The sequence below is a fragment of the Pundamilia nyererei genome, unplaced genomic scaffold, assembly GCF_000239375.1.
Source record: "Pundamilia nyererei isolate P.nyererei 1_Seehausen unplaced genomic scaffold, PunNye1.0 scaffold00023, whole genome shotgun sequence".
NCBI lineage: Eukaryota > Metazoa > Chordata > Actinopteri > Cichliformes > Cichlidae > Pundamilia > Pundamilia nyererei.
In genome coordinates, this window is record NW_005187424.1 from 98,341 (window position 1) to 111,832 (window position 13,492).

General features: G+C 43.8%; 1 protein-coding gene across 4 annotated transcripts in view; it reads right to left on the bottom strand.

Annotated features, from left to right (window-relative positions):
• sema6bb (sema domain, transmembrane domain (TM), and cytoplasmic domain, (semaphorin) 6Bb) overlaps positions 1–13,492 on the bottom strand; it is a 130,142-nt gene that overhangs the window by 17,057 nt on the left and 99,593 nt on the right. For all 4 annotated transcript variants that reach the window (XM_005727051.1, XM_005727052.1, XM_005727050.1 and 1 more), the window contains exon 16: positions 10,148–10,206. In XM_005727051.1, coding sequence (XP_005727108.1) covers positions 10,148–10,206 — 59 coding nt within the window. The remainder of the gene's footprint in view (positions 1–10,147; positions 10,207–13,492) is intronic.

Sequence of the window (13,492 nt, forward strand, 5' to 3'; positions counted from 1 at the left end):
ACACACACACACACACACACACACACACACACACACACACACACACACACACACACACACAGAAAACATCAATCAGCCCAGATCTGAGGCTCTCTGAGGGGTCAGCGGGTTCCCATGTGTTTTTTAGTGCTCTTTGTGAGGAACCTGCTATGGAGAGCGAGATGCGATGCGAGCCAAGAGGACTCGGAGGAAGAAGTCAGATGAAAGAGCCGAAAACCTTCAGGAGTCCTTGCACCTCGCCGAGCTTTCCAAAGGCTGAAGCTACTATTCTTATCTTCTTAGAGCTCTTTAAAAAAAAAAAATCCACACTGAAAAACAACACACACCAGACGCTATTTCACCGCCCAAACACACACTTACACATGTCAGTTGGTAAATGGTGTGAGGTCCTCGTATTTCATCAGCCTAAACCTCAGCATTCACCGAGGGGATTGGCTCTGTTCTTCAAGCCTCTCAGAAGCTCCTCGGGGTGGGAAAGATGTGAGAGCTAGAGCGCAAGCTGGTGTCTGGGGATGCGCAGTTACGCGCTGCGCTTCCTCCATCTCCGCTTCCCCTCACTCTCACTCCCTGCCCTTGTGTGCGACTTGCAGGAGTGACAGAAGAAAGTTAGGATTGGAGGAAGGTGGTATGGAGGTTTCTGAAAGCTCTCTGCCTTGCCTCTGAAAGGGGATAGCATCATCTCTGTCTTTCTCTGCCGCTGGATGGGTTCAGACTGCAGGGCAACACATTTATCATCAGCAAACTTAAGATCCTGTGTTTTAACCGGCTGCCGTTTAAATACAAAGAACTCTGTTGGCTTTATCAGCCCCGCTGCCCAAACCTCAGCCGAGGCCCCCTCCAAAGTGCAATAATTAGGATGGAATGAAATGAGGCCGCGGCTGTAAATTTGGCAACACGTTTTCCTTCCTAAACAAAGCTCGTCACAGCGTTCCAAGCAGCCAGACAAAAAGCACGAGCCCGTCCTAGCTCTGCGGTGATCGTCATCCACTCGAACATGACGCCACAACAAGGGATCTCCAATCTGCCTTCGCCTCATTGATGTTTTAGCGGACCTCAATTACTGAGTGACTGCATCCCGCTGTTCCACCAGTCAAAACACTGCCTTTCTTCAGGAAATATTTTCACAGCACCATAATTGCTTCCATCTGTAGCTACGCTGTGGCAACACTAGCTATGTCATTACGGCTGAGTGAGTTCACAGCAAAAACGGGTGCCGAAAGTGCGACTCTGATTGTTTGTGTGTCAATTTGGATGCAGGCGTTTGTTGGAAAACCGACTCCGTTATTATCAGCAGAGGGAAAACAGAGATGTGAGAAAAGTGCTGTAACGGAACGAGGAGGGAATCTGACGTCTCGGCGGCTCCGGCCCCACAAACACCCACACATCGCCTCCGAATCCTGTCTGATGACTAGTTTAACAGAGTTGACTTTAGCTGATGAGGTGTCTGCACAAACACAATTTGACTCTATCCTCAAAAGGCTTGCAAACAACAAAGTAAAATGAGGCAGTGTTGAGATTACTGCTGCCGGAGGCTCTTCCGAAGATTTCGCAGGACCCCAAAAATGATGTGGATACGAGAATCTTTCTTTTAGAATTAAGATGCCCTCACGGTAAATTAAAAGACCCAAGCTGCCGTACTGACATACCATTTAGCCCGTGTTTATGCTGTAACCGATTGGCCTGTCAGCAAAGGTTACGACCTGGAAAAACTGAAGCCGACCAATCGACGCGTTGCGAGAGCCTGTCGCAAGTGGATCTGACATATGTGGCGTCTGTCGACACTTTAATCAAATCTGACTCATTACACTGTTTACAGAAGTGGCTTATATTACCTGTCACACGCGTGTTCACACATTCTCATCTCCCTCACACTCACACACACACACACACACACACACACACACACACACACACACACACACACACACACACACACACACACAAAACACTCGAGCATTTCAGAGGTAGTTTGGGGGTTTCTGTCAACAGAGTATGTTCTGCTCAAACATCATTAAAAGTAAATCCAGCATAAATCCAGCTGCAGTTTGTCACGCTTGCTGAGACGTCCACTGTGAAGAGCCTTCTAAATTGGAGGGCACACAAATGCTCGCCCGCAGATATTAATGACGGTGTTCCTGCAAGCAGAACTGTAAGTGCAGACACTCTGCACAACTTATATGTGCAGTTTTAGAGACCAGAGGTACAAACGCAGTTCTCACATGGCACACTAAAGCAAATAAGCTGAAGAAGACATTAAGGGCTTATTAAAAGGTGGAATACAATATCAGCACGTGTAGTCACGGCAACCTTAATTATGGCAAGTCATGTAAATTTCCTCTGAGGCCAGGAAGAGCATTCTGTGCATCAGCAGCCCAAATATTTTTATTTAGTACTTAATAAATAATCCTGTGATGGACTTGCGAGGACTCCAGGGTGAAGCTCGCGTCTCTGTCAGCATCTGCTGGGATCGGCTCCAGCTCTGGTAAGAAAAAAGAAGGAAACCTCCCTGCGACCGCTTCTGACCTCGGGGCGATTCCTCTGCTCGCCTGGTGGGAGGCAGCCTGTCTCAGACTGACTGCAGTCTTCTCAGACAGGCTAGAGATTTTCAAATAATTGCTGTCTAACTTTTAAATGGAGACAGATTGCTGACAGTCTGCGACGTGGCTCTTTGCAGTAGAGTTGACCGAACTGCTTGTATTCCTATGTGAAAGAAAGGCTGCTGAGCGTGTTTGTCATTTTGCAGTTAAATCCTCACATCACAGTTTGTAGAGGAATTCCTGAATTTCCGTTTAATATCTCTGAGATTGTGGCTGGAATGTGAGTAGGTAATGGTTAGTCTGTACGTGTAGATGGCAACAAAGGGATTTTTGCAGATTTATCTCTAAGTTAATCATCGTATTATCACAGATTGCCTGCCACATTGTGACTGTTTGCTTGTTTTATGGATCAAAATTGCTTTAAAGACAGAAACGGACTGAAAAGTCTGTGTCTCCAGGACGGAATGAAAAATACATTTATTTCATTCCATGCTGGAGTTGTGTCAGAATTATTTAATAACTGATGAATGTACTGACACTGCTGACCTGACTATGGGTATTATTCACTGCGCAGCAGACGCCCCTGTCAATATTCATGTCATGTCAATATTACTGCTACGTGATGGTTGCATCTTTTCAATCACATGAGCAAGAGAAGGTCTCCTAAAATCAACATGAAGTCACAGACAGTATTTTATTAAATTAAAATGTATATGATATTTGTGCATGCATTTATAAGAGCAGGGATGGGCAATTATTTTCACAGCACTGTGGCCCCCTGGGAAATTGCCCACTGCTGCATTAGAGCCTCGAAACTGCTGCGTGTGTACAGATCACAGCTTCACCATCCCAGTGTTTGTGCTGTATGTTAGTTTGTATGAGAGAGATTAGAGAGCAACAATGAAGTGCCTGCACAAGAGAAAATAGAGCCTATAGATTAATAGACTTGCCTTAGCACACATGCCCTGTACACACACACACACACCCACACACACACACACACACACACACACACACACACACACACACACACACACACGCACACGTGAATAATTGAATCCAGATATTTCTCTGACCTCATCTATTTCATCAAAGTGTCCCTCCCACAACACACCGTCTCAATTAAATGCTGTGCTTCCAAAGTCTGCTTTGATCAAAGTGGGTTTAGAGCAACAGCATGTCTCTACATACTAATATTTGGGGTGCGTGCATGTGTGTGTGTGTGTGTGTGGAGGAGGGATTTTGTTTCTAATAAATGCACAGAGAGCCATACATAACCACAAGTCAATATCCTGAGCTACGCTCAACTTCCTCACCGTTTCCCATTAAGAAACTGGTCTCACGCTCCTGACACTGCAGAAAGAAATTCCTTCTGTGATGCTGTGAGAGACATTATCCTCATTTCATTGACTTTCATGACAGACGGGCTAATCTGAAAGAAGCAAAGTAAAGACGTGGATGCTTGCGTGAGGAAAGTAGAAGGACAGCTCCTCTGTGATGTGTGAAAAGAAAAGATCAGGAGGATACGAGGCAGGTGGTTTACGTCGCCGTGGCAGAGTTACAGCCTGGTCACAAGCCCGCCGAAGAGGCCAGCGACATCTGCGTGACGCAGGAGACGCCCGTGGTGCTCTCAGTCCATTTGTCACACCGGGCCGACCAAGCTCCGCAAAAAAAAAGATGCTCCTTCCTTTCCCTGCGCCGGCCTCCATTCTCACGGCTTTCATCTACCCTCACCCTCTTCTTTTCTCAATTTCCTACGTGATTACCGCTGCTGCATCTCCTCCTCCTATAACCAGACTATTTCTGTCCCCTCTCCCCATCACTCTGCTTCTTTTCTATATTCACCCTTATGACTCTGTGCTTCTGATCCCCTGAACTGTTTCTCCCTTTCCATCCTCAAAGTTTGCCTTCTTCCTATGATCTCTCAATCCCTTACTCATTCTTTTTGCTCTACTCTCCACTCCTTGATCTGATTTACCCAGCTCCCCCCCCATCTGTGCTGCTCTCGGCCCCATTCCTTTCCCCTTGCAGAATCACCCTTGATATCTATTCGACTGCCATCAGCCAGCGAAGAGATGAAAATCGATTCTCCTTCCAGCAACTGCTCCTCTCTGGTTAAGGAGAAAGGGGAGGCAGTTAGCTGGGCTCTAAGTAAGGCCGTCCATCCATCTCTCTTTGAGGTCTGACGACAATGCTGCTCTGAAATCAGTGCAGCACTTACAGAGACCAGAGGGAGAAGAGTTAGAGGAGAGGCACTGAAGCAGTAGAGGACTGCAGACTATGGCACAATAAATGGCTCAGAAGAACAAAACTAGCATAATATCCCCTTAAATCATGAATATAACCAACCTACCCTTGACGGGCCGCAGGTTTACTGCTCAGCGTGTGAAGGACAAACACAGTTTACTTTCCCAACTTCCTCACCAAGAACGTACAAAGCACATGCATGGAAGCTATACTCGTAAAATCCTTTCCCTGTTCCAATGATTGTCAAAGCTTTAAGGGGGAATGCGTCCACACATTTTTTGACCCACACGTTTCCTGTTAGACTGTTATTCATATTCTCCCACATGAGAATCATCTTTCACCTCCGTCTCCCAAATGTAAGTCATTTCCGAGTCTTTCATGTCGCTCCCATCCACGTTTTCTGGTAGTTTTCATCCCATTCTGTCAAAATCTCCATGGCTTGTGACTCACAACCTTCCCCATCAGGAGTAGCACTGGCAGTGAAAGGTTAACCTGAACCCGACCCACGATGACAGCGTCCCCACCACATGAATAAAATCCAGACGTTGAAAAGTCTGCAGCGCTAACTTGTGCAAACTAGAACTAATCACAGAGAAGCTTGTCGTTTCAGGCTGGGGGAAGAAAGAAAAATGACAGAAATGCAGCCAAGCACGTGGAACTCCCGGTCGCAGGAGCGCTGAAGCACAGGAAGCAAAAGCAACGGCGCCATAAATTAATAGCAAAACAAAACGAGCATAATTTGAATATGACCATCATAACCTTAATGGGTCGGTTCAGCCAATTATGAAATACAAATAGCAACATACTTTCTCACCTCCAGTTTCACTGGCGGTGTCTAGCCAAGCAGGCAGTTTTGATTTTATTCAGTAATTCGGTTCCAAACATTTACAGCAATGGAAAATATTTCAGAGAAAATATCTGGAAAAATTGAAAGAAAGAAACAACGAGGAGGCTCAGACGCCAGCGGCGAGATAACACCAGAATCCTGCAAGAGCGAGGCAGAGCGAAGAAGTAATGCGTTCAGATTGTCACCGACAGCCGTTCTATCAAAGAGGACTTCTGCTTTTAAACTTCTTAAATTGTTACGATGAAAACATGTTACCTGCCGCGGGGAAAGTATCCGGCTGTTTAGAGGAAGAGGCGAAGATTCGATATTCAGAGTTTCCTTTCTCTTATGTCCTCTCCTGTTAATCATCACATGGCTTCATTTATTATTTCGTAATTTCTGTTTTTAACGGTGAAAATATGAAATCTGAACTGAGGCTGGAAGCGACAGGGAAAATGTTGTTAGACATGCAGCTACAGAAAGTGACTCATCTTCAAGAAGAGAGGAGAAGCCAAAGGGAGAGAGCAAAAAACGAGTTTGCTGAATTCCCTTAAAGAGACATAGATAGGCCAGACCATATCTCACCTCTCATCTGCTTGGTCAAGGTACAGACAGGTGGAATGAGTCCAATATAGAGATATGAAATATTCAGCAACCAAAAGGCTTCTGTCTGTTCCACCGTTCCGGGCCTCCGAGGAGTCTGTGTGGCTCCAAGCACATGCATATACAGCGCGTGTCCTATATACATAAAAACGCAGAGGAATGCTGACAGGCACACGGAGTGAGGATGTGCACTCTGTTTTCAAAGTCTTAACGGTGTCAGTGACAGTTTTTCATAGCAGGCCTGCTGAAGCCGCGGCTCTCCGTCTTCCTCTGACTGAATATTACATTTGCAGATGACTGAAAGAGTCTTTGTCTTACAGAAAGACAAAGAGAGATGGACTCAGCATTAACCACGAACAGGAAACACAGAGGAAAGGAACCGTATCAGAGACAATGAAAGTGTCAAATAAAAGAGATATGATGAAAGGATAGATCGCGGCACCAAGTTCATCACGCCCGCTGAGACAAAGTGCAGCCTGAGCGTCGGTGGCAGCTGTCAGATAGACGCCGGCTCACGTTCCCGCCATGTCGGCCCAGCAGTGCCCGGTCACTTCGCACCGGCGGAGCACGCCTCTGTCAGCTGAGCTCAGCTCGGCCATATTTCACGACGGGATCAGATGTGGGACCAAAACGTGCCTCGGAGCTCGGAAATTCCTCAAAGGCAGGACCGGAAAACAGGACGGTACATCTTTATGTGGCGGCGCTCCAAGACCAGCAGATACTGCACGCTTTCATCTCTGTGTACATATGATAAATTCATAAATTAACACTCTCTGTCGACTCTGTGGCCAGAATCATGGACACGAGTTTTTAATGTGCCTTTCCTCATTATATAGCTCCGGCTGGGAGTTGCTTCCGAGGGGCAGCCAATCAGAAGAAATCTGTCTGAAAGGGAGGTCTTAAAGGCTTTAAAAGGAGAGTAAAAGTAGAGTATGTAATCTAATCAATAATCAATCAAAGTGTGAAAGCTGGTCGAGTAGAGTCCAATAATAAAAGCACGGAGCTCGGAATAACCATAACAGGTCCTTTTAATTGGATATGAATGAGTCATAACGACGGAAATGGCATCAAACTGCGAATTGTGCAAAGCTGCTCTAGTAGGATCCAATAATAACAACATGGAGCTGGAAACGAGGATAATCGGTCCCCTTAAATGAATACGAATGACTCATAATGACTGAAATGACTGTGTAAATATGAGCCCTTTATTTTGAAGAGGTATTTCTGGAATGCGTGACTTCAAAGAGAGAAAATCTTACATTGGTGAAGATTAATTGTTTTCATATGATCACTTGGCCTCTTTTGTCATGATCTCAAATAAGTTTCCTGCTTCAATGAGCCACAACATTTAAGCACGATAGCCAACTGCAAGTTGTAAATGAGATCAACCACAGAGGACCAGCTAATGCACCGTCAGTCTGTGCTGCTCTAAGAAATCTATTTGCAGCAGCACCTTTAACATCAGCCAGTCTCAGCCTGACCCCGAGACCTCGCACGAAACCCGTAAACATAACATCAAAACCGGGATCCCAGACCGCAGCTTGTAAAACGCCCCATTAGCCAACTAATACACCCGTGTGATTGTGTTCATCTCTCACCCACCAGCGTAGCACACCAGTAATGATCGAGAAGTTTTGCTTTTAATTAAGCCGTACAGTTGCTCAAGCTAAATCTCCACATGGTAGAAATTGTGCAATTTAATTAAAATGACCATTTTTCATCTAGTTTATAATTTTTATTAGTGCGAGAACCAAATGAATGTGAGCGCTTATTCTTCATTTGCAGGATTTTTTTCGCCCGTCAGATCTGCAGCGGACAACGATGGCTGTGCAGAGCAGCAGCTTTGATAAAGAACCAAGATGTTATTTTAATGTAAAGTACAAATACATTAAAATCTGTTTAAGATTTCTTTGCTTGGATAGGCTGCCGGTCTGTCCAGATCATTATGCTTTTTGGCAATCACAAATGTGTTAATAACCAAAAACCCCAGAGATTCTTTAATTAGTCTGTGTTTGATATAACACACCCTGCTATCTGTTTAGTAGGGGTGCAATAATACTCGTATCGGTATTGAACCGTTCGATACAGTGCTTTCGGTTCGGTACGCATATGTATCGAACAATCAACTTTTCTTCTGACGATGCTGTCTGTGTTGAGCGCTCAGGGGATCTGCGTTCTACTACTCTGCCTAGGCTGCACTGTCGAGCACAGATCCACTGAGCGCAGCGCAAGCTAGCAAGACAGAAGTTAAGCTCGTTGCAACATGGTCACTGCCTCAACGCTACCTGAAATTGAACCTCCCCCACCCTTATTCAGATCTGGCGTTTGGAACTATTTTGGTTTTCATGTGAAGTATGACCCTGATGGTAAGCGCGTCATGGACAAAAGTAAAACAATGTCGGATGTGCCACGCAATGCTCAATTACATTGGTGGGAACTAGTGCGTTAGCGCAGTTAGCTTGTTAATGTGTTGACGCTGTCCAGCCCGACGCACGGGGCGATCCGCGGTAACTCGTTAAGGGAGATTTGTGGCGTTATGCTGTTAATGTCATTTTAACGAGATTAACACTGACAGCACTAGTGGGAACACAACGAATATGACTGCACATTTACGTTGACATCATCCTTGTGCAAAGACAAGTGGAAGCAGACAAAAACAACAAGCACGCATGCTACAAACTTTACCCGAGTCATTTAGACAGCCGTCAGCACATGATTCTCCTTATGGGGACCTGATATGTTTAATATGCTGCTGAGAAGAAGCCCAGAAGAAGCGTATAGTATAGCTTTTATTTTGGAAAGAGCCATTTCTCTGTAATAAACTCTCTTTTCCAAAGATGAGTGATTTCTGGATCAGATAGATTTTTTTATTTTATTATTTTGTTGTTTCAGCAGCATTAAATTTAAAAACTGTACTTTTGAGTTAAAATATATATTTATAATTTTATTAAATGAAAAACTAAAAAGGCATGAACATTTTTTTGTATCGAAAAAGTATCGAACCGTGACACCAAAGTATCGAACCGAACCGTGAATTTCGTGTATCGTTGCACCCCTACTGTTTAGGTATGTGACCACTACTTTGACTAGGGTCCTCCACACGTTCTGTAAGTCGCACACTTGGGCTTGGTGAAGTCAAAACCTGAAGGCTAACTTTGTTCCGTCATCAGCTCCAGAGGAAGTCGCCCGCAGCTTGGCGGTCAGAGGACCTGACGTGAGAGAGCAGCATCAAACGGAGGGGCCATCTGAAACAGGATTAGAGTTGTACGCAGGTTCTGATTATGAAATATTTATCTGTTCTTCTCTCAGGGAGCACAGCACATGAACTCCGGGAACTTTCAGAAGCAAAGGATTAATTTGCACGCACTGAAATTAGCACATAGATCAAAGCGAGGGGTGCCACGGGAGTATCCGAAACCTCAGTGTATCTAGAGTAGAGATTGTGCTTTGCTGGTTACCAAATCTATTTTCATAATGATATGGATAGAGGGGGGAAAAAAAAAGAGGACATCAAGGGGAATCCAAGCTGGAGTTGAGTATAATTAACCACATGTATATGGAACAAAACCTACCAGACCAAAGCAAAGACAGCATACAAAGGAGGACAGAGTAAACAGAGAGAAGAACAAAATTAGCTAAAACAGACACTGTAATTTTCTAACCAGCTCTCAGGCCTTCGTGTAGGATCGGAGCGATAAGCCTGGGGAGGAGTTAGATACGGCCGACCGCCGAGGTGGACTGGGACGTATTGTGGGTTTATTTGAGGATGTCTTCTGTGTAAACTGAAACCACCGGGCTCTTTCTCTCTTTTACTGTGTTGTTGTTTACTTCGAACATACCGAGCTTATGTAAGGCCTGCCAAAGACAGGAGAGCTATTTGTTTGAACGTTTGCAGAGCAACACAAATACACAGAGCCACAATCGCTCCTCTTACCGTCACAGTCGCCCAAGTGGTCCACGTTTCCGTGTTCAACATCTTGCTCAAAAGGCAGTCTGCGGAGGAGAGGAGACACGGTCATTAATCAGGTGACACGGAGGCACGGCGACTCGGCCGCTGAGCCCACAGCGGAGATCCGTTCTGACACGGGAGCACTACCTCAGTGTTACACTGGGGCGTACATCTCGACGAGCTCCTCGCACTTAAGAAATCTCATTTTTTTGTTTGGCTGGCGAGAAAAATGAAGTGAAGAAGCCCTCGAGCTGCCTAATATCCCACAATAATCTTCATTATAATTTCAAAATACCACTCATGCCAGCAGCATCAATAATTAAACTAATTAATGCAATGAATTACAAATATTTCTAGGTCAGCAAAGGACTTCATATTAGAGATATTTGCTGTAGATATAAACTCCAAACTGTTGGAGTGCAAAGTGCTAAAGAGGTGGAACAGTCCAACACCATGTGTTTCGCTCATTAATATGCAGATTAGGGTGAGGACGTGCCATAATCATAGCATCCTACCACTTTTTACACATTTATGATCAGTGAAATATTCAGCAAAACCTCAAACTGTACTGTACTGATTTCTGTGGAAAACTATGACATATTGTATTTATACAAGTCATTTCCCTTTTGGTCCAAAGGGGAGCATGAAAACCTCAACAGACAATAACATAGAGTATGATGAAGAGAGGAAGTGAAGAGGAAATGAGAACGGCTCACAGGCCAGGTGCACACCGAGACAAACACAAGTGCTTCTGATTATGGCTTGTGTCGAGGGGGAAGCTGCGACGGACGCAGCGAGAACGTTTATGTAGGTGTGTGAGTGCATGCAAGAGCGTGCCTGCAGGCTCCATGCGTTTCAGAACTCAGTTATAATGGGCTTCATGTGACTGGAAAGACCTCTAGTTAAGTGATTTAAGTATCATATAGGGGAAAGTGCACTTTTGCCCCTTTTCAACAGCACAGCTCTGGAAGAGAAATGCATAAAAAACACACGAAATCACTAAAAAAACAGATCATTTTCATTCTGAATGATGCGTGCATGCATATGTTTCTTTATTTTTCCTGGGTCATGTGTAAATTAGCGTGCAAAAGTCTTGAACTGACCCGCATTTCTTTATATTTCACAGGAAAATAAAAAATAGGTGCGGCGATTTTTCGAAACATGAAAAAATTATGAGAAATACAGTATTTAAAGCAAAAATAGAAATGGAAAATTTTAGTTATGATCACCTTTATTCAGTCTGAGCTCTCTGAGCAGCTCTCTGTCATCTCTGTGAGGATCTTCAGGGATAATTCTCCAGGCTTTTTTAAGGATATTTAAAGATCTTTGGACGTTTTTGCATTTTTTTTTTCTCTTCTCTGTTAAAAAATCTGAATCCATCAGTCATTTTTTCCCGTTTGCCTTCCACTGTGACCATTTCTGATGAGACTTCAGTGAACAGTACATGGATTATCTATCAGGTCCTGTGTCAGGTCTTGTTCCTTATGGACACGATTTTCAGATGCTATTCATTTCCCGCAGGTAGTTTTTTAGGCCGTTTGTCCTCCACGTCTCCACTTACTTCAATTTTTTAAGGACACACTGCACACTGTGCTAAAATGTGCATCAAGTTTCAGCCCTTTTTGGTGCAAAAATATGATTCTCTGTCTGTTAAACTGTGTGATCTTTGACATTTTTGTAGATTCAACTAAAGAAACGAGAACTAATGATAGTAACGGGCTGCCACTGTCATTTTTGAAACTTACAAGAAAATCTGGAAGTTTGCAGTAATGAATACTGTAAAGTTTTGTCTGTTTTAGCATCAGCTATACACTCATCAGCTTCACGCTCTGTAGTGGAGCTATGTTAAACTGCACAGTTCCTATTAAATAACTCACTATTTAATTTATTTAATTTTACTGTAAAGTAAAAATGCCAAAAACGACTGATTTTTTATTTTTTTTTGCGACTTGAAATGTGTTCACACTGGCAACAGCTACTTTTCTCAGCAGTTATATTTAAATGGGCTTATTATGTCTAAACTGTGCTCATATTAACCATTAACCAGTTTTAAATGATGAGATCAGCATATGTGCGCGCAATCCTCACGAGTCGAAGCTCAGACTGCTTCAAATATTTTTCTGCTCTTGGCTCTGTTTGTATTAAAGAGAGAGAATATTTCCAATAGGACCATCTCAGGCAAACAGCTCTGGCTGACAACCTGCACTCAAAAACCTTCTGTTTATGAGGGGCATGAGGGATGAGCTGCTCCCAGTCCCCACCCGAGACAAATACTGATCATTTCACAGTGCGACTCATGAAAAGCTGCTCTAGCAGAGTCCAAGAATGAATATAAAGATTGAAATGAGAATAACAGATCCCCTTTAAAGTTTGTCGGTAAATTCCTGTCCTGCTTAGAGATGAGTGAGAAGATCAATAACGCTCTCTTACAACAGTAAATATGAAGCTTTAGCCAGCATGCCATTAGCTTAACAGTCTGCATGGTGGCACTGCCCAGAGTGATCCTTAAGGTTGTGTGCTTAAACAGTTTCCTGGCCTCAGATCAAAGAAAGCTGGTGCAAGAGAATAAATAACAATATCTTCCCCAGATGTTAAACTTATTAACAACTTATTAACATCAATGCCATATTCTTACAATCCAACACCAATGCGTGACCTAATGTGATCAGCTGAGCCTCATATAAGTATAAGTGAGCATTTAGCAGGGGCTCAGTTGATTGGATGCACGCCTTCTGTACGTTACCACAAAGATGTGCACGTTTGTAACAATCACTCTCACATACGCTGTTTCATGGCACTGCAGCTACACCTGACATGTCAGAGCACTGACTGTGCATGAAAGCTGAACTTGGCTTGAGAAGTCAGCATTGTGTAATTAGCTAAAGGATCAAGCAGCAGCAAACATTTTTGCTTTTAAAGCCTAAAAAAACTGTGACAAATGAGTCCAAGTGTGCTGTGAACCTGCAGCGGTGCCATCCTAATAAAGAGTAATGTTATGTGCTCAGTTGGCTGCGTCTCCCAATCGGCGGGTTGTTCACTTTGTATACATTAGACGTGTCTGTGGCTCTGTGTGCGTGCCCACTTCTTACTGTTGCTTTTTCATTTTCAGTGTTTCTTTTCTTGTATATTCTCACGGGTAATTTGGATCATTGTTTAAAGACTTCATACAGTAACTAAAGAGAAAGTAATAAAGACCACAGTGTGGACGCTGTTACAGCACAGCTTCCCAGTAAGGGTTAGTGGAAGTAGTTCTAACCATCATTTCTGGATATTTTGATTCAAGAAGCTGCTGTTCTTCATAAAGTTGTATTGAGCAGTAGTTCTTCAGAT